The sequence below is a fragment of the Pygocentrus nattereri genome, chromosome 2, assembly GCF_015220715.1.
Source record: "Pygocentrus nattereri isolate fPygNat1 chromosome 2, fPygNat1.pri, whole genome shotgun sequence".
Lineage (NCBI taxonomy): Eukaryota > Metazoa > Chordata > Actinopteri > Characiformes > Serrasalmidae > Pygocentrus > Pygocentrus nattereri.
In genome coordinates this window covers 20,047,503-20,068,493 of record NC_051212.1, presented here as the reverse complement: position 1 = coordinate 20,068,493, position 20,991 = coordinate 20,047,503, and the positions used below count along the sequence as shown (strand labels likewise).

The following is a 20,991-nucleotide window of genomic DNA, read 5'->3' as shown; positions in this document are numbered from 1 at the left end:
TAGGAAAACAAGAACAAACTGACATATGCCTAATATATACTCACCGGCCACTTTAGTTGCTTGTTAACACAAATAGCTAATCAGCCAGTCACATGGCTGCAACTCAGTGCATTTAGGCATGTAAAGGTAGTCAAGACAACTTGCTAAAGTGGAAACCGAGTTTCAGAATGGGGAAGAAAGGGGATTTAAGTGACTTTGAACATGGCATGGTTGTTGGTGCCAGACGGGCTGGTCTGAGTAACTGAGTTTTGAAATCTGAAATCTGAGTTTCAGAAAAAGCTGATCTACTGGGATTTTCACACACAACCATCTCTAGGGTTTACAGAGAATGGTCCATAAAAGAGAAAATATCCAGTGAGCGGCAGTTAATAACCACTTGTTACAACCAAGGAATACAGAATACCATCTCTGAATGCACAACACTTCGAACCTTGATGATGGGCTACAGCAGCAGAAGACCACACTGGGTACCACTCCCGTCAGCTAAGAACAAGAAACTGAGACTACAATTTGCAGGGGCTCACCGAAATTGGACAATAGAAGATTGGAAAAATGTTGCCTGGTCTGACGAGTCTCGATTTCAGCTGCGGCATTCAGGTGATAGGGTCAGAATTTGGCATAAACAACATGAAAGCATGGATCCATCCTGCATTGCATCAACGGTTCAGGCTGGTGGTGGTGGTGTGATGGTGTAGGGGATATTTTCTTGGCACACTTTGGGCCCCCTAGTACCAACTGAGCATCGTTTAGATGCCGCAGCCTACCCGAGTATTGTTGCTGACCATGTCCATCCCTATATGACCACAGTGTGCCCAGCAGGATAATGCACAATGTCACAAAGCTCATATCATCTCAAACTGGTGTCTTGAACATGACAATGAGTTCAAGTTCAATGAGAGCACCTTTGGGATGTGGTGGAATGGGAGATTCACATCATAGATGTGCAGCCGACAAATCTGCAGCAACTGCGTGATGCTATCATATCAATATGGACCACAATCTCTGAGGAATGTTTCCAACACCTTGTTGAAAGTATGCCACGAAGAATTAAGGCAGTTCTGAAGGCAAAAGGGGGTCCAACCTTTTACTAGCAAGGTGTACCTAATAAAGTGGCTGGTGAGTGTATAAAGGAAATGTATTAATGTGCTGAAATATGTTCAGGCCTTGCATGTAACACTAAGCCAGACAGAGTCAGTTTGTGTCAGTAATTGACAATGTAAATTAACCATATTTTTAAATACACACCCATTCTGTGTGACAAGGCACTGGCGGAGGCCAAGCTTGCGGAAGATATCTACAGTGATCTCCATGGGTGTGTGGTCAGTGATGGCCAGTGGACTGAGGTCCAGGATGGGGCGCAAACTGAGTGGAGGAGGACCACCCTGGTAGGGGTGGGAAGGAGTGTGTTCAGTAAAGAGTACACGCGATGCTCCTACAATGCCATCCTGGCAACAACGTGCATTATCTGGAAGAGAGGAAATCAGAATGGAGGTGTTTTAGGGTTTAGCAAAGTGGAGTTTGTGATCCAGAACTAATCATCCAACATCAGTACCTGACCTCACTAATGCTTTTGTGCCAGAATGCAATGAAATACTCATAGTAAATGTTCTATAGCAAACATCTAGTATAAAACCTCTCCAAAAGAGTAGAAACTGTTACTGCAGCAAAGGGGATACAAATGTCCTATAAAAACCTTGATTTCAGAAGAAATGATGGATGAACAGCATATGATGAATGTCTACCTACTCCTGCTCAGGGGAACTTTTACAACTCAGTTTACACCCACTGGTTTGACTGGGGAGACAAACTGTTAATAAATGACTAAATAAAAAATCTGCTCTGATAATGCATACCAAGCCTGCTTCCTTGTTTCACCTTGAATAACTGGAAGGGCCTGGAGAGTGGCCAAGTTTCATGCTAAAATGGTTCTGGCCATTCCTTGGTTTCTCCCTCTGTCCACATGCTCAAACAAAAAATGAACCAAATACACACTTTAGACCAGCTCACCTATCGATATCACCAGGTCCCTTCGCAGCACAAAGCCCACCAGTCTCTGAGACTGATGTGAGACCACCACGGGGAAGCCACTGTATGATGTGTCAGATATCATCCCCTCCACCTCCTCCACGGTCATTCCATCCTGCGTTAGGACAGACAGTGGAGGGTCATTCCTCCTCGGCCGCATCACGTCCATGGCCAGCGTCTTTTGCTCAAACTCCTCTTTGGGCTCCAGGAAAGGGTAACCGTTGAGGCGGATGTGTGCCTCATAGATGCCCTCTCGGCCCAGAGCATCTGCCACCCACTTACTAGTCATGGTGGCTGCCATCAAAGGCACGATGTACTCCAGTCCACCAGTTAACTCAAACATGATAACCACCAGAGAGACAGTCATTCTTGTAACACCACCTAGATGGAGGTAAAGACATGGTGATAATGGTCAGAAAAATTGAGGGTCTGTAGCTGTCAGGTGATATAGGGAGACCTAGGGGTCACTCACATAACCTTGTAACATGTCCATAAATATGTCATAGTGTCATAGGCATCACACAGATCAACTGGAGCTTTTATAATAATTCACTCTTTAAAAAAGATGTTTTTTTAGGGCTCTTTAGCAATGACAATGGTTCTATATAGAACCATGAACACTCAAAGAATTATTCGCATGGTAAAATGGTTCTTCAGATTGATGGAGAATGTGTTGTAATACAGAACCCTTTTCGAAGAGGGTTCTATGTTTTACCAAAAAGGGTTCTTCTATTTGTCTAATGTCTAGCTTGTAAGAACAGAAGAACACTTTGGTGCTATACAGAATCCTTTTCGGAAAGGTTCTATGTAAAGTCATACACAACACACACTCCATCAATCTGAAGAACCATTTCACCATGCAAAGAACCATCTAAGCATGCACTCTTTACAAGTAATGGGTTGACCACTGTCTTTACTGAAGAACCCATAAAGAACCATCTTTTTTTAGGAGTGTATACAAACAAGTTTGTGGAGTTATTCTCTGTTTCTCAAATACTCATATTTATCATAGAATGACAGACAGATCATTTTATTAACCCCAGATGGAAATTCACACATCACAGCAGCAGCAAAGGAATAGTACTTCTATTAAAAGTAAGAGTAATAAATATGCATTTGTATATGAAACTAAATAAATAAGAAAACCAGTTAACTGCTTTTTTAACTAGAAAAAAAAAATTATTACTACCTATAAACTAACTGTTAAACCTGTTTATTTTAATGTTCTCCTTTTAAAATAGGATGTGAACCAAAACATGTGGTACAAGCAAAATAAAATGTTTTTAAATTTACAAGCAAAATTAAATATGGTCACTGTGTTCCAGTAAAGAGATCAAATTACAAAATATCTTTTTTTTGCAAAAATATACATTATAATATTAAGCTTTAAAATTACTCAGACAAGAGTATACAGATTGTGAAGAGCAGCAAAAAAAAAAAAATACATTTTCAGATACTTACTTTGTCACAGCAATGAGAATTCGGTCATTTAAAGTGGGTCCCAGTTTAGAAGAGCAGAGTTCAGGGATGGTCAAGGAAAAAGAAAGGACAAAGATTGAGGGAAAGGAAAATGAAGTGACACATGAGGGTAGAGAAGGCAGCAGGATGGAAAGAAAGACAAAGAAGGAGGAATGGTAAAAGGGGAAGGAATAAAGAGACAGAGACATGAAGTCAAATATTAAGAGAGTGTTCCGGGGGGAGAAAGGAGAGAAGAAGATTAAGTGAGAAATTAGAAGAGAAAGATGAATGAAGACAGACAAAAAAAGGAAAAGGAGAAGAAAAAAGAGAGAAATAAATGGATACAGAGGAAGAATAAAACATTGTTGAGAGACTGTGCAGAGATTTGGAATGGAGAAAGAAGGCTGATGAAAGAGAAAGGCAGCAGAATGGAAAGAAAGAAAGAAGGGAAGGAGAGACATTGAAAGAGGGGCTAAAGAAACGGGAAAAGAAAAAAATATATACAGACGTGCAGAGATGGTGAAGGAACAAGAGATTAATTAATTGAGAAGGCATAATGAAGGGAGACAGAGAAAGTGTGGAAGAAAAAGAGAACAGGAGTGGAATGAAGCGACCGACAAGAAGAACGTTTTTGATGAAGAGTGCACAGAGGAAGCCAAGCGTTCTCACGAAATGGGTTTGCACACAAGCATTTTTTCATTCATGCAAAATTAACAAGGCAGCCACAATCGGGATTTGACAAAGTTTTACATATGCAAGAATGTTTGTTCCTGCACTGTCACGGAAGACTGAGCCAAGAATTTAGTGGAGATTGTAGATCAAAGAGCAGAGCTCCATAATAACGACAACAACCCATTTGGAAAATCCAAACAGCCGAATACACATTTTCCTCATCAGATGGGATTCCATAGCTCAGTGATCTCCATTTAACATCCCTCAGCCAGGCCCGGCTCCAGCACGGCTTACAGCGCACATGTGCGTGCCAGCTTAAAGCTTTATGAGCTGTGAAACTTCTGGGCTACAAACGGGCAACAACGATTGACACTGAGGATCAAGGTTTTAGTTAAACAAACACTACTAATTAAAAATATGAGCAAGCACATTCCTGTTGGTGGAAAGTAGATGGGTGGGCCATGGAGGGGTCTGCTTTAAGCAAAGGTGAAAGTCTTTTATTGTTGTCATTCTGCTTTACATTCAATGCACATCATACTGTAAATATACTCATCATATGTATATGAATCAATCACAAATAGATTTAAAAAAATCACGATGTGCATTTTTATATGAGCACATATCTATTTGCATTTATATATCTGTGCATGTTATATGTGAAATATAGTTAGTGTTATCAAATGTTTTCATTGCATGTTTAGTTATTAAAACTGTACTGGTCTTTGGATGCAGCATTTGACACTAACTTGTTATGCGACCTGACTTTTTAGATAATTTTTAATTAAACAGGGATCTACTTGGACACTCCTGGAAACCTTGGTCCTTGAACTTGAATTTATTCTATTTCAAATAAATAAACATTATGATAATTACACATTTTAATGGTTTTCCTGAAGTTATTCCATGTGACACAGTAAACTGAGCCATCTCCTAAAGCCAGGAGAATGCCACCTACAGGAATGCATGGCACCAACAGTAATGTTTGGTGGAGGAGGGATAATGTTTGGGGCTGTTTTTCAGGGTTTGCAATGGGTCATCTAGTTCCAGTGTGGAGTAAATGTTAATGCTACCGCTTACAGGAACTTTTAGACAATTATATGCTTCCAGCCTTGTGGATCCTGACTTCAGTCCTATTGAACACTAAGGAATGGAATGGAACATCGACGGCACTGCCTTCTTGTCCAACATCAACTTCCCAAATGCTCTTTTGGCTGAATGGGCAGAAATTCCCACAAACACAAGTTAAAGTCTTGCGGAAAGCACTGAGAAGAGTGGAGGCTGTTATAGCAGCAAATGGGGGGCAACTCCATTAAAATAATTAAAATTGATGATGAATGGACCAACAGAAATCCTCCAAAATGCTTAGAAGAAAAGTTGTTTAGTGACTCCCACTAAAAGTAATGTAAAGCAGTCAATTTGGAGATTTTGCTTCAACACCAACCACAGATACATACGCACTTAATTACAAAGTTATGTAATTAATTACTTATTACACTAGATCTACATTCTGTTTTGCAAGCTTTTGTATGTTTCAATGTCAAATCATGTAAATAAAACATTTTAGGCTGTCAGCACAACAATAACTTTCCATCTATTCAGAGGTGGGTTGATTTTAATGGGTTATCACTCTATTAAGAAGTTTTTGACCTGCTACGTGCTCTGTACTTCAACTTAAGTTGTTTCTGGAAAGCTCTGGAAAGTTGTTTACATTTGAGTGCATTTTTGGGATACTGTGGTGCAAGTTTTCATTCCAAAGCTTCATACACCCGATTCCACTTTTTAAAATTAGCTTAGTCCTCATCAATCAATCAATCAATCAATCAATCAATCAATCAATCAATCAATCAATCAATCAATCAATCAATCAATCAAGCAATCAAAGCTTCTGCTTGTTTGGAATGGAGCCCACAGACAGACTGGCCTTTTGTGGATAAGATTGGAAAGAGTGGTTTAAGGCATCTTACCAAGACACGCTGCTGCCCCGAGCATAGCGTAAAGGCCTGGGGTAATGCATTTGGCTCCAAGAGAGCACCAGCCTTTAAACATGGGCCACTCATGGTGATAGTAGGCCAGTTGCTCCATGCCAATGCCCAGCAGCCTGCCGGCTATCGCCCCCACTGCCATGCTGGGGATGAACAGACCAGAGGGCACCTGTGGCAAAGAAGAGCCAAAAAAGTGAGGGGAAAAAGGAACAAAAGGAACAGCTGAAATCCATAAACTGCAGAATACAATTTTCAAGCAGTCATGTTGGCAAACTCTAAACCTACATTTTATATCATGAAAACTAATTAAAATGTGTAGCTAAAATTAATTAAGAATGTAACTGCCTACAAACATCACAAAAATTTCATCTACGTTCTTTTTTAGAAAATCACTTCATATTAACATTTTTACATTTTTAAACATTTTATATACAATAACAGATCTAAATACAATACACTATTCACACCACAAGGAATTTTAATATGTGTTTAAAGGAACTGTTTATTCAATATTTCAATAATTGTATTATATTATATTAAGTAAATAAAATATAAATTATATATTGTTATTATTCATTTACATTAACGTTTTTGGCAATCCATCTGTCTTGAGATTTAATTTCCACTTTTAGAACATAAAAATTCTGAATATTCATTTTATAATAGTTTCTCACCTATTTTATCCTCAACTATAACTCTATTCATCAATCTATATAATTTTTATTTACAGCTTCTTATTAAAGTTCTTAAAGGTATGATTTTACACAGTATTAGCATATCTGAATTAATAAATACATTTATCTGCAACCAGACTGTATTTATAAATGTGAAAATGTTGTTCCAAAAGTGACACCACAACTGTCCAAACCGTGCTCTAAAAAACACAAGGGCTTGCACAGAGAATATTTAGAAATGCACCATCGCTAATATCTAATATATATAAGCTAATATATTTTCATTTAAATATCTGCTGATATATAACCATTTATAAAATGTAGAAAATAGGACTATATCCACCTGGATTAGTATTACGCAGAAAAGTTTTTTGCTTTTTTAATTAATTTGTAGAAGACTGCAAGTACAGTCAAATTAACCAAATGCAGATATTTTAGTCTAGTAACCCAGGGTCGCCTGAACATTCTGCTCTACCAGAGTATAAATATGTCATCAAATATTAGTTTTAAATATCAAATGTAATATCAAAAGTCAAATCAAACATCTGTCTGATGACAATTATATTTATGGATATATCTGCAGATACCAATAACATTGCTGACTGCAACTATCAAAAACAGTACTACAACAGAACGTTTTGAACTTCATAGTAATTTCAGTGTAGTATAGATTGTTGTGCACTTTTTTTAGAGCGGAGTTTGTATTTTTATATTCTAGAAATCTGTAGTAGCTGCACTGTTTAGGTGAATGCCATATTTTCATTACAGTGAGCTGAAAACAGTTGGCCGCTTTTGGGCTGTGTTGCGTATATATATATGCAGTACAAAGTACAGAGATAGAGGCCAGTTCTGAACCTGAAGGCAGCCTAATATTGTTTTTTAAAAAGTGATCTAATAAGGAAGCTTTTATTAGCCGTTATATCTCCCACTTAGTGTGTGTTTCAATGTTAAATCTCAGTGTGTGTCTGCGGGCATAACACCACATAGCAATCTGATTGGTCACTATTCAGCTCATTTACATAAAGTTCATCCAGAACTGTAGAGCAGAGTGCTGATGTGCGTCAGTGGTTTGATGTGTCAGTTATATGCATCTATTGTCTTCTCTCAACACTATGGGACACGCTCAGTTTGATTTAAATAAGCCAAAAAACAAAAACAAAACAAAAGAATCAAATGAAAATTGGTAAGTCATATTGAATGACATCATTGGTTATGTCACACTGCTTAAAATTTCACAACCCGCAACTTAAACCCCTTCCCTGTATTCCCATGTTAGAGAACTGAGATTAGAATTGAGGAACTAGCTGCAGTACCTTCATGCCAAAGGTAACCACAGTGATGAACATTTTAAAGACCAGTGCAAGTACAAGCTGCCAGAGGGCGGTGTAGACCCCTGGTCCTGCTGCCCGGTCGGCTAGCCCATTAGTGGTCATGCTAAAGTTTGCAGCTCTTTCGCCACCTTTGCCTGGAGAGATGTAGTCACACAGCTTTGAGGAGTCCAGCAGGCTGCAGTCATTAAAAAGTTCGGAGATCAGCTCGCTGCTGCTCATGCGGGTGTATTCGTTGGGGAAAGCCAAGACTGCTGTTGCTAGAGCCACCACCACAACCTCCAGTACGGGGTAGTGGCCCAGCCGGGTGGTCTTCCGCCGCCGGCACCAGGCAATATTCGCCCGGATGAAGAGTGCCCCCCACAGACCACCAAAAATACCTAAAAGGACAAAGGGAAAAAGCTCCAGGAAATGCCACGGAGTGTGGAACTCCACATAGAACAGAACCAGGCGACTGTTCCCGAACGGGTTAATGGAGCGCAGAGTGAAAGCCGCCACCAGAGCAGCGAAGAAAGAGCGCCACAATGTCTTCAGAGGGAAGTAGTAGCTGACCTGGACAGAAGAAGAAGCACAAAAATACAGTCAAAACTAAGTGCTACACTACACACTTAAAAAGGGTTCTTTAGTATAGGCAATGGATCTATTTAGAACCATGTTTTATATAGCACTATTTCATGCTTAAATGTTTTTTTTGGATACTTAAATGGTTCTTTGCATGATGGAATGGTTCTTCAGACTGATGGAGAATGTGTTGTATATGGTTCTATATAGAACCTTTTTTCAAATGGCTCTATATTGCATCAAAAAGAGCTTTTCTATTGTTACAAGCTTGACACTGCAGCAATGGCAACAACATTTCTACAGAGAAACACATACCACACACTCTTGAAGTGAAAGGCTGGAGACATGATGAGTGCTCACAACACAACAAAAGGGGTAAATCTGTGAGGTTTGTTCTTTTTTCCATGATAGGACTTTTGTAAGTTGTTTTTTTGTTGATATGGCATGATCTGAACAGTTGACAAACATACTTATTTCTTATTTTCTATAAAAAACATTTTTAAAAGCTAAGTGTCCCCAGTCTTCTGACCAGCAGGGTACACACTTCAGCATGCTGTGTACTTTCACTGATTCATAGCAGTGAAACAGAGGCTGTATACTATGTACCTTGACATGGAACACAGATTTACTTATACATTTTGTTTTCCTTGTTTTGTTTATTTGTTTATATATATTGTTTATATTTTCACTGGTACCGCGACCCTATCTGGATTAAGAGGTCAACGACGATGATGATTTTCACTGGTCTAATTCATACCTCCTCCAGACTGAAAAGCACTCCTCCTATAGGAGCTCCAAACGCTACAGACACACCCACAGCAGACGCTGCAGACAGGACCTGAGAAAAAAAGAACAAACAAAAAAATAAGGGGCAGAAAGACTCACACAAATAATTAACACACTCATATGCAGAGCATAAACACTCCTGTTTGACTTCCATGTTTTAATGATTTTCTAGGTGACAATAAGTTAACACATGAACATTGAGGGAAGGTTTGGCTAATGTAGGGGAAAAAGTTTGCAGGATGCTAATTTGTGGAATATAAGTTTCTATTACTCATTAGCTAAATTAGCTTTGTAGCTTCTATACAAAACTAAAAAGCTAATTTCAGACACCAAATTGGCTGATACCTCTGGGGTGAAAACAAAACCGTTTTGTTATTTTTGCCTGAACAATCCCTTCAATATCAGCTCCAGTCCAGCTGACTCCGATTTAACAGAGAATCTAGAGCATGGCTGTGTGCCTGCTGACCAATCTGTCTAGCTTGGTTAACTTGGCTGTGGTCTGGAATGGTAGGAGGCAAATCTTTACATATTACATTACTGTTCTTAAGCCCACAACACAAAGAAACCTCTCTTCTTTGTTCCTCCCCATCCGCTTCAAAATCTCTCCCCATCCACTTTACCCCTATCTTGTTGTGCATTACTTCAATCACCCACCCCTTCTTTCTTATCTCACCATCACTCCTCCTCCTTTTCCCACTCTCCCCCTTTCCCTTTCACTCTACAGCTCCCTCCTTCATTTCATGAATCCTACCTCTCTCCTCTTGGCCTCGTTCTTGCGGTACTTTGTGAAAAGGTGGCAGAGGATGTTGCCACAGCAACAGGCCACATGCACCAGCGGACCCTCTTTACCCAGACTGAGGCCTGATGACACGGCCAGGACCAGAGTGATGGTCTTTATCAACAACGTCCACTTACCAAGGTAACCTCTGATTATAAAGCCACTGAGGATTGTCTTAATCTGAGAGACAGTGAGAGAGAATAATAAGGGAGAAAAGGTGGGAGGAGGAAGAAATGAGAGGAAAAGATATAAAGAAATAGTATAAGCATTAAGGACAACTTAAAGAGGAGAGACTAATGAAGAAACGTCAAGAGACACATTATCATCAGTAACTCTTAATTCATTAATCTACTCAGGATGTTTGCGTCTGAGGGAGGGCTAGAGTGAAACCGCAGCTTTCCCTGGATTATCATTTGTGTGATAGTGTCTTGTTCTTGGCAGGAACCCACCACTTAAAGGCTCTTTGAGGAAATGGATCATTTTCACTCATTTGGATCCTTTTGTTCAGCAATTTCTTAAGGCTTAATGAATTCAAGCTGTAACAGTGTCTTTCGTCTTAAGGCTTCTTTATCTGACAGTGCAATTTATAAACAAGGTGATGCGCAGCGTTTTTTATACACACGGCTTTACACAAATTATTATGGTCTCTTTAAGGCTTAACTACAGTGGCAGAGGAAATAACTCAAGCAACAGGTGACTTTTCTCTCTCTAGCTGCAGAAACATGACAAACAGACAGGAGTTTTGCTAATGCTCAACTCCATTTTCAAAACACAAACTCATATATACAGTTAATGAAGAGTTGATGCAGAGGATGAGTGTAATGATTCCATTTCGCCTGAGTGAAATAAACAGGGCCAATTAACAGTTTGTTATTAGAAACAAACTAAACTTAGGGGTGACAAAAAAGAAAAACATATTTTAAAAAAGTTTAGTCAGGACAAGTGGACTCGCGTAAAATAAATACCTGACCCCCTCACTGTAGGGGTCAATCATACAGGCCTGTACATTTTCACCCACTTGTGGATAATATGGTAAAAGGTGACTCAAATAACCAAATGCAGAGGTCACTTTATTCACTATTCTTACTAAAAAAAAGTTTGTGACTGTGTATCACATTAATGTGTTGACTATTTGTACTCTATTGTCCACTTACATAAGCATCAATCCCACCAAGACAACTGCTTAACCAATAAAAAACAAAAGACAAAAGATTAAGCAAGGGTAGAAAATGTGTGCATGTGTAAGTTTGTACACACAGATGTTTTACCTCAGGGATTCCTGAGCCGCAGGCATACGGGGCAAAGGCTCTGACTAGGATGACGGCCAGGTATGAGAAGATCAGAGCCCAGCTCACATACATCAGATAGTTCACCACATACGCACTCGCCCCCTAGTGCACACAGACAGAACAGCACCATCAGCACTAAATCATACACACTCCACTCCTTCATGTCCATGCCTGTAAAGCATATGGTACATACTATGCCCATACAACATCCACAAAAACCCATATTGCAAAAATAACAAAGAAACATAAGTTTGTGTCTGGAAAAAAGGTCTTCGTAGTCTGCCTTACAGTAACAGTAAAGAGTGAAACAGGCCCTACTCACCTGTGTTATCTAATAAGATATGAAACTGAAGATATTATCTAAGTGTGGTGAACAATGAAGAGTAAGAGTTCATAAGCTCAAATGCTCGAAGCCCAAACATGGTTTTAGACAAATAAGCTTACAAAGTTTCAAAACATATAGTTGCAACTTCCTGTTGTGGTTTAACACTTTCAGCCACTAGATGGAGTCATTACCACTACACATCCTGAGCCACAGCGGAAGAGTGATTCAGCCACTAACATCTACAGCAAAATATCTGCTCCTGGGCTTTGAATGACAAAACGTTATAAATGTTTTTTATGAAACAACTATCTGGAGAGGGGAAATACCCTGATGTATCAGATTCAGATCCTATTAGAGAACACAATGTTTCATCTACAAACTGGAATGGCATATGAGAAAGAGAAACAATATGGCTTGTTTGTGTGCGCCTGTGTATGTCCACCAGAACCCACCTCAGGGACTCCCACCATAAGCTCAGCCCAGCTCTTCCACTGGGGGCATTTATTTCTCCTCTGGAAGGTGGTCTCATTGGATTTCCAGCAGCAGTGCTCATGAGTGAACCAGAAACCTTTCATACAAAAACCCTCCTTCAGGTCTGTCAGCCAGTGAGCTGCAATGTCTATACCTCCAGCTAAGGCTCCTGAGGAGAAGACAGAGAAAGATAAAGCTATCTGAAGTGATCTGAAACAGAATGTGTGTGTGTGTGTGAGAGAGTGAGAGTGAGAGTGAGAGTGAGAGAGAGATATTGATTGCCGGCGGGGGGGGGGGGGGGGGGAGAGAGAGAGAGAGAGAGAGAGAGAGAGAGAGAGAGAGAGAGAGAGAGAGAGAGAGAGAGAGAGAGAGAGAGAGAGAGAGAGAGAGATATTGATTGCCGGGGGGGGGGGATAAGAGGAAAACAGAAGACGATAAAGACAAAGACTTACACTATCAAACCATGTATACTGTGTGCAGGATCATAAAATACATGTATCTCTTACTTACGGATCATAATTTCTGAAATATGTTAAATAATATTAAAAGATCTAGGGAGTGTACAAAATAAACACTAATGCCACTAACATTGGCCATTTTATCATTTAGGTGCACTTTGTACTGTCGTTGACCGTCTGTGGTTACAGAATTTCAGACTCCCTCTAGTATAGTGTGCTAAATTGTGCAGCAATACATGAACTGTAGTCATTTTGAAAATCTACAACATGCATCTATATGGTGTTTCTGATCAAACAGCCAATGCGTATGCATATTTCATGTGGTGTTTGTTAGTTTGTACACCCCTGCATATACAGAGAGACAGAGAAAGAGACGAGAATGAGAGATAAACAGATACTGACCACCAGCAGTCTTCATAGAGATATTACTAGTTAGAAGTTTCTTTTTTTCTCCTTACAACATACATATTCACAGCTCGTATAACTCACTCTCCACCACTCAACAGCATCTCTGAGGAGATTTTTCCCTTTACTACTGCGTTGCATATGGTTGACAATTAAAAGAGCATCCCGGCCTAAGACTAGGATTTAATATGTTATTTGTTATGTAATATTCTGTAGCACATCACTGCATCCTTCAGACTCATCTGTTTCTATCCAATGTGGCCAACTACAGCACAAATACAGAAGCGATACTCTGCTTCCAAGCAGTGACATTAGTAACCTGGCTTGCTTCAGCATTAGCCAGCTAGCATTCTAAAAAATAATTCAAACAGCTCTCCATCAAGTATCCACCCTAACGTGCTTGTAGTTTTTTTGTTTTAATTACTGATCACATTCAGGATACACCATCTGAAGGTTTTTTCACAAGTCTTTAAACCAGAAAATCTAAAACTACAAGTCGGCATGTTTACAACAGATGGAGCAATAGTTACATTTTTAATTTTAGCCAGAGTGTCAGCAGTTTTGTGACCATGGATGTCATAAAAGGTCAAAATTCAGCAGTGCAAAAGTTTCTAAACTGCCTATTCACAGGAAATTACACTGAAAACCTCTCAATTATTTACCATTGCAATTTGAACATTTTCCATGGCTCAGTATATTTTGGCAGCAGCCTCTAGCTCGGGTTTTGGGAAAACTGCCCCGCCCCATGTAAAAGTGACACACTTCCTTGTATAAATGTTACTAATGTTGCTGTTTTGTTAGTATAAGATGTGTGTATGTGTTATGGGTTAGTTAACATGAGTCTTGTATTTACCACAGAGTGAAGGGCTATGGCTAGTAGTGACTTTGTTTATGTGCCTTTACTGCTGGTGTTAATTAAGAGCACTTCTTGTAGCAGAAACCATGTCTCCTTCCTAGCCAAGGCACTACAACATCATCAGTTACACCGCTTATGTGAGTATACTACAATCACATAAGCAAATGTCACCGAGGACGTTATGCAAAAGAGTAAACAAGAAATGAAAAGGTAAACAGATGCGTGGAATTGAGAGGGTCACTGACCTGACAGTAGTCCGATGAGAAGCATGAGAAGCCACCCAGAGAAAGCATCAATTAAACTCAAGAGCAGAGCCAGGTCAGACTGCTTCTTCTGTCGGTTGATCTGAGAGACAGATAAAAAAATGTTTGTATGTACTTAACATGCTCGACAGCCCATCAGAAGTTTGGGAACACCTAGCTTGTTTTTAATACAAATGAGTAATGCTTTGTCATTTGGCAATAATTTAACACTAAAGGCTCAGCAGGTTTATTTGGAGTAAAAAAGAAAATCTACATAAAATATTTTTGACAGCTACATAGGGAACAATGCCATTCCGTTTGTTATGAGATCAGCAATCAGCCCTCAAACCTTCCGGCCAATTAACACCACCTTTTGAGACAGGAGCTTCAACATAGCCTAAGCTTTCAACATGAGCTAAAAACATTGAGGTATTAGGAAAACTGTTATATCATTGCTTAGGAAACTCTTCTTCATACCAAGGAAGATGCACGTCGAGCCTTGCAATACATACAGTATTACTCAATAAGTGTTTTTGCTAAAACATTTGCAGGCGTTTTACCTACATAACTCTCTAATACTTACACAAAAAGTTGTTATTTCTGCATTTTAATCCACTCTTCACTTTTAATAACATGCTTTCTCAGGGCTGTAGTTTTAATAGGCACATGGTCTACTACAGCTGATTTTTTAAACAAGCAAACACTGAATAGGAATGTACTTTATAGTTGTATACACAAGTGTTACTTTGACAAAATAAATGAAGAATAAAAAATAAACATGTATACACTCTCAGAAACATGCAGCACAGAGCTTTTATTACAAAGTGACAAAACACTAACACCACACCTCTCTGTGGCGGTCCCGGTCCTTTGACTTCTCCCTCACCCAATCGATGGTGTTGAAGTCTTCATAGGTGCCCACTCCAGGTACTCCTTCATCCAACAGATCCAGCAGGCCAGCACTTGCAACCTGCCCCCGGAAGCCATTACTGTAACCTGCAGGAATTAAAACAACAACAACGACACTCGTAAACATCTTAAAAACAAAGTTGCCAAAATGGTTATTTGGTGCAACGGCAAAGAAAAAAAAAAAAAAAAACAATCTAGTTCCTTGAAGAACCTTTCAGTAAATCATTTAAATAAGCATTTTGGTTTGAGATGTGCGAGTGTGAAGAACCTTTCAAGAGCTTAAAGAACTTCCACATAGTGTAAAGATTTTACAGCAAGCTCCATAAATATTAATAGCCAAGTCTCAAAAACTAAAATTAGACATCATCTCCAGGCGGAAAGATGTGTCATCTTTGCCAGAAAACGTACTGCATGATGTTTGCTAGACACTTCTGGAACTGGGTTCTATAGTCAGATAGAAAAGGAGGATGGTTATACAACAAAGAACCTCATCTTCACTGTTACGTATGGTGGTGGATCTGTGATGTTTTGGGACATTTTCCTCCAAAAGACCTGGCAAATTTGTTAAAAGGGAATTCCACTCATTTTTTCAGTGATTGAGAAATACTGCATTAAGTGTTGACGCTTACCATGCCAATTTCTCTACAACAGTGGTGACAGAAACAGGGATTGTAATTTCCACAACACAAAAAAGACCAGTACATTTCTTTTAAGGTCGCATGATTTAGCCTCATAACACCCTGCATGTGCTCTCTGCCAGGAATGGCTTTTAAAAAGTGTGTTTTAGGCCAAAAACTCCTCTTAACTATTGTTCAACAATGTCAGACAGCACACTATACTTGTAGTCATTAAAAGCATAATAATTTTTCATGAGACAGTTTAGAGTGGATGTGTAGTTCCTATCATCACCTTTGTAAACAGTTCTGACTTGGTAAGGTTATTATGTAGAAATTTGTAAAATAATGGTGGAATATTTTAAATAAAAATCTAACCGTCTCTGCCAAATAGCTAAAACTTAGTCATGGTTGAATCACCTCGCAGGACAACAATGAAACACGCTCCCAACTAAACACAAAAAAAGTTCAATAACCTGAGAATTTTGACTTGGCCATTCCAGTGCCCTGACCTAAACCTCAAAGAAAACCTGTGTGCCTCTGATTGCTTGGAGTCGAGCTTTGGTTTTTTTTTTCTTTTTCTAAATTTACTCCAGTCAAATGTTAGATTTCGCTGCCATTTTGAATACTGTTAGAACTATTTAACCACAGATTTTTTTCCTGATCTATTTTAATTATGGAGCTGACTGTAAAACTTCACATCCAATCAAGAACCATGAGCATAAAACTATGAGAAACTACTGCCTGTTGCATCTACACTATTGTCACAGTTGGCATTTCTGTCAATACATAAAATGCACAATAACAGCGATAGGATTAAACTGTGCAAGCAAGACAAAAGACAAAGCTTTTACATCAGTATTGTTGTATCAGTATTGTTTTTCAGAGAAGTTACAGATATCCCAATTTGATTTGTTCATGACAAGCAATTCCATTGAGAGATGTGAATATTAACATGTCTACTATCGCCGCCATACTGCTGCATGCACTGTAAGCCTGAAACAAAGGAACTGGGTTTGTACAGGCTACAAAAATACCATCATTAACACAAGACAAAAACCAAGCCCAAAACTCATGCCAACTAGAGCTGCATATGCGATGGGAAGTCCTAACTTTCATCAAGCCCCAAAATATACCTTAAATTCAGAAGGGTGACAAGAATGATTCGGTTTCAGACAAAAAACCCTTATCCTGCAACAAACACAAGAGGCTAAAACAATGAAAAGCACAAACAGAGACATGCTTGTGCTTAAAATTCAAACCAAGAATAGAAAGCGGTGGTCAGAAAAAACCCCTACACAACTGAACCATAGCAGTAAATAGGAAGAAAAGAGCAGCTTAAACTCTGCATTATAACCTTCCATGGAACGTAGAATGTAGATAACTGGACAGGTTGCTAAGTTACAATCTGCTCTGTCACTTTATTTTGCTTACTGAATTGATAAAGAGAACAGAAAAATGAAACAGACAATACACATACATGCTCATTTTGAGAAACAGCTTTGAGATGGATTGAAAACTTTTGACACAACAAGCAGAGCAGGCTTCACAGACAGGAAGGACGACTTCATGGGAGTGAAAATATGCTGAAGAAAATGTAAAACATCCCATATGATAACGAAACCGCACCTCGCCTTAAACACACATCTTCAGTGTGCTCACAAATTTTTCAGTGAGGAAGCCCAGTTACACAGACACATCTATATATACACACATAGTGTGGTCCAGTCTAAAGAGATCTCAGATAAACTGTTGAGATAAAAAGCTTTAGAAGTTACACTTTATATGTAACTTCTTTCTGGAAGGCGTTACAAAAGTACTTGTAAATGCTTGAAGCTTGATCACAGCTTGATAAAGGGCAATATAATTGGCCAATATTCACAACCGGCAGTTTTATCGGTCTCAATAAATTCATCACTTATGAACTTTAATGGTTACTAAAATCACACAGACTTGAACCCGCAATCTCTTGACGACTGAGCGGTACCACAGGCAGCTGTGTCATTTTTAAGCCCAATATGAGGCACTCCTGCTGTATCCCTTATATTATACCCCTTATAACTGTATTACAATAATACAGAATAAACTAATACATTTGAACACAATGGTTAAAGTAGCAAAAACATGAATATATGTGATCTTTTTAACCAAACAGTAACAGTGCAACAGTAACCATTTAGACTTTGAGACCAAGCCCTTATTTTGAGATACACTTAGTCTGTGGAGTGAAACCATAAACAAAGGTGTTTACACGGGGCCTGGTGATTTAAGAGTCTGTCTAAAAAGCATTACACTGTGTACACAGCCAATCTCTACCGATTAGTGGGTCATTCAACTTTCATTTAGGACTACTATAAATGTTTTGTATGTGTGTTTGGGGTATGCATAAGTGCGATTTCATAAAATAATGCTATACTACTATCACCAAACATCTCATAATTCTAACTTCATCTCTTATAATTATGATAATGTACCACATAATTATAACACCACCTCATAATTTGGATTTAATATCTGAAAATGATACTCATGCAACAGTATATTATGATTCCAAAAGGCTATTTTGCAGCAAGATAAAATGAAAAGACAATCATAAACAGATTTTTTTCCATTATTAAGTAATATTAAATCATAATTGACATACTAACTCTGAGACACAATGAGATATGAAGTCATAATACTAAAACAGTGTTTCAATTATGAAATAGTATGTTATAACTATGAGGTAGTATGTCAAAACTCTTAGACGGTAGGTCATATGTATAAGAATCTCTTTTTTTCCATTTTTTTGAGATGTTGAGTAGCAGTGCAACTGTAACAAAGTGAATTGTGGGCTGACACCTATTAAGTCAAAATTATGAAAAGCATTGTTTTTATGACTTAATTTTGGAATTGTGGGTTTTTTTCCTAAACGGTATAAATTGGCTTTACAGCACAGTAATGGAGTAGTAGATGAACAGTACAGATGAACTAAAAGTTTATAGAAGACTGCCTGATGTGCTAACTCTCCTCCATCTGCTTCCTACAGGCTTGCTGTGTTGCACAACACTAAAACATCCCCTTATTCCTGGAAGTACAAATATACACACGCACAGTCAGGGGGGCATGGCAAATAGTTCTGTTCCTCCAAAACTTTTCTTATGAGACTTGTATTGGTGGCCTTTGACACTGACTGGCTCCAAGCATTTAGTGATGTCTTGGGAGGGTTGTGTTATGGTGTGGGTCAGACGAGAGAGCAACAGAGAGAGAGCGACAAAGAGAGACAGGGAGAGACAGGGAGCAAGAAAACACAAGATAGCCAGAAAGAGAGAGCAAAAGAGACAGTCTGTACGTGAAGAGTTTGGGGGTGTATGTGCCTTACCAAGTGACCCGGTCATTGTTGCGCTACAGTGAGAATACTGACTGAAGGCTCTTCCTGGAACTAGAATTGTGAAAATTCGGTCTAAGCTCCAAGCTACAGTAACAGGAAAGGAAAAGGAGCATGCCAAGCACAGACAACTACCCACTTACGTGCTTCAAACTGTGTAATAAAAGTCACATTAGAACACCAACTATCTTTTGGCTCCAGTTTTAAACGGAACAGTTTTACACACATGAACAATTTTGACTACAACATAGACCAGCACCATCAAGCAGCTTATCTGACACATGGCTTGTTTAAAATTAAAAACCCACCCCGACGTTGAAAAGACTATATTTCTTTCTGTAAAGTCCAGGTTATGCTATCATGACCTCATCTGTTTCTTCACCAAAACAGGTTACAAGAGATTCCACAATGCCTGCCCTGTAATAACAGCGATTTTATAAATCTAAGCAATGATAGTCAGCTGTTGTGAAACTGTGTCAGAAACTTTTTCTGCAAGTCAGCTTTTAGAAAGTTTTTCTTGGTCCATATGAGTCAAGTCTGCCTTTCTATCTGTTCAATAGCAATCAATAAGCCAATACTTCCACTGGAGCCCCCTCTGCTCGTGTTTCAGTCAGTTTACTGTTAGAGGGATTTAATGATTGCAGTCATAAGGGTACTTTTGGGATTTAGGCATTTTCCTGGCAAATAGTTTCAGTATGCTCAGAACAGCAAAACAGTACAACAGTCTCTCTGCTACAGGACCATATCTTACTCTTGTATTTAATGTTTTTCCTTGAGGTTTGCTTACAATGTCTGTGGTTTTATGCACGAGAAACAGTTCTGAGCAGCTCATCTGAGATGGACTGACGCAAAGTGGAAAAGTGTCCTGTGGTCTGACGAGTCCACATTTCAAATTGTTTTTGGAAATCATGTACGTTGTGTCCTCCAGGCCAAAGAGGAAAAGGACTGTCCGGATTGTTACCAGCGCAAAGTTCAAAAGCCAGCATCTCTGATGGTATGGGGGTGTGTTAGTGCCCATGGCATGGGTAACTTGCACATCTGTGAAGGCACCATTAATGCTGAAAGGTACATACAGGTTTTGGAGTAACATATGCTGCCATCCAAGCAACGTCTTTTTCAGGGATGTCCTGCTTATTTCAGCAAGACAATGCCAAGCCACATTCTGCACATGTTACAACAGCGTGGCTTCATAGTAAAAGAGTGCAGGTATTAGACTGGCCTGCCTGCAGTCCAGACCTGTCTCCCATTGAAAATGTGTGGCGGATTATGAAGCGCAAAATACGACAACTGAGACCCCGGAATGTGGAGCAACTGAAGTTGTAGCTTCAACAATTAGTGTCCTCAGTTCCCAAACGCTTATTGAGTGTTGTTAAAAGGAAAGGTGATGTAACACAGTGGTAAACATGCCCCTGTCCCAACTTCTTTGGAACGTGTTGCAGGCATCAAATTAAAAAAAAAATAAAAAAGTTCATCCATTTGAACATTAAATATCTTGTCTTGTAGTGGATTTAATTGAATATAGGTTGAAAAGGATTTGCAAATCATTGTATTCTGTTTTTATTTATGTTTTACACAACATCCCAACTTCACTGGAATTGGGGTTGTACTAGAGATAGTGTATCCTTAACGATGGGTATCAGCATCAGGCCAAGATCAGCCAAAAATGCTAGGCTAAATATCAGAGGGAAAAAAATGATTAATCTGATACAGTCCTCTAACAAATCTAGCCTACAATCACTCTCTGCCATGTGATGCTGTTAGCTGTGCATTTCTTCCTGTAGGATAGCAGAG

The 20,991-nt window shown here is 39.1% G+C and overlaps 1 protein-coding gene across 2 annotated transcripts in view; it reads right to left on the bottom strand.

The window, feature by feature from the left end:
- Nucleotides 1-20,991, bottom strand: part of clcn5b (chloride channel, voltage-sensitive 5b) — a 33,142-nt gene that overhangs the window by 7,909 nt on the left and 4,242 nt on the right. For both annotated transcript variants that reach the window (XM_037546612.1, XM_017710281.2), the window contains exons 3-12: nucleotides 15,158-15,306; nucleotides 14,314-14,413; nucleotides 12,331-12,518; nucleotides 11,533-11,655; nucleotides 10,238-10,444; nucleotides 9,458-9,538; nucleotides 8,125-8,691; nucleotides 6,120-6,306; nucleotides 2,008-2,406; nucleotides 1,246-1,465 (exon numbers count right to left, since the gene is read on the bottom strand). In XM_037546612.1, coding sequence (XP_037402509.1) covers nucleotides 1,246-1,465; nucleotides 2,008-2,406; nucleotides 6,120-6,306; nucleotides 8,125-8,691; nucleotides 9,458-9,538; nucleotides 10,238-10,444; nucleotides 11,533-11,655; nucleotides 12,331-12,518; nucleotides 14,314-14,413; nucleotides 15,158-15,306 — 2,221 coding nt within the window. The remainder of the gene's footprint in view (nucleotides 1-1,245; nucleotides 1,466-2,007; nucleotides 2,407-6,119; nucleotides 6,307-8,124; nucleotides 8,692-9,457; nucleotides 9,539-10,237; nucleotides 10,445-11,532; nucleotides 11,656-12,330; nucleotides 12,519-14,313; nucleotides 14,414-15,157; nucleotides 15,307-20,991) is intronic.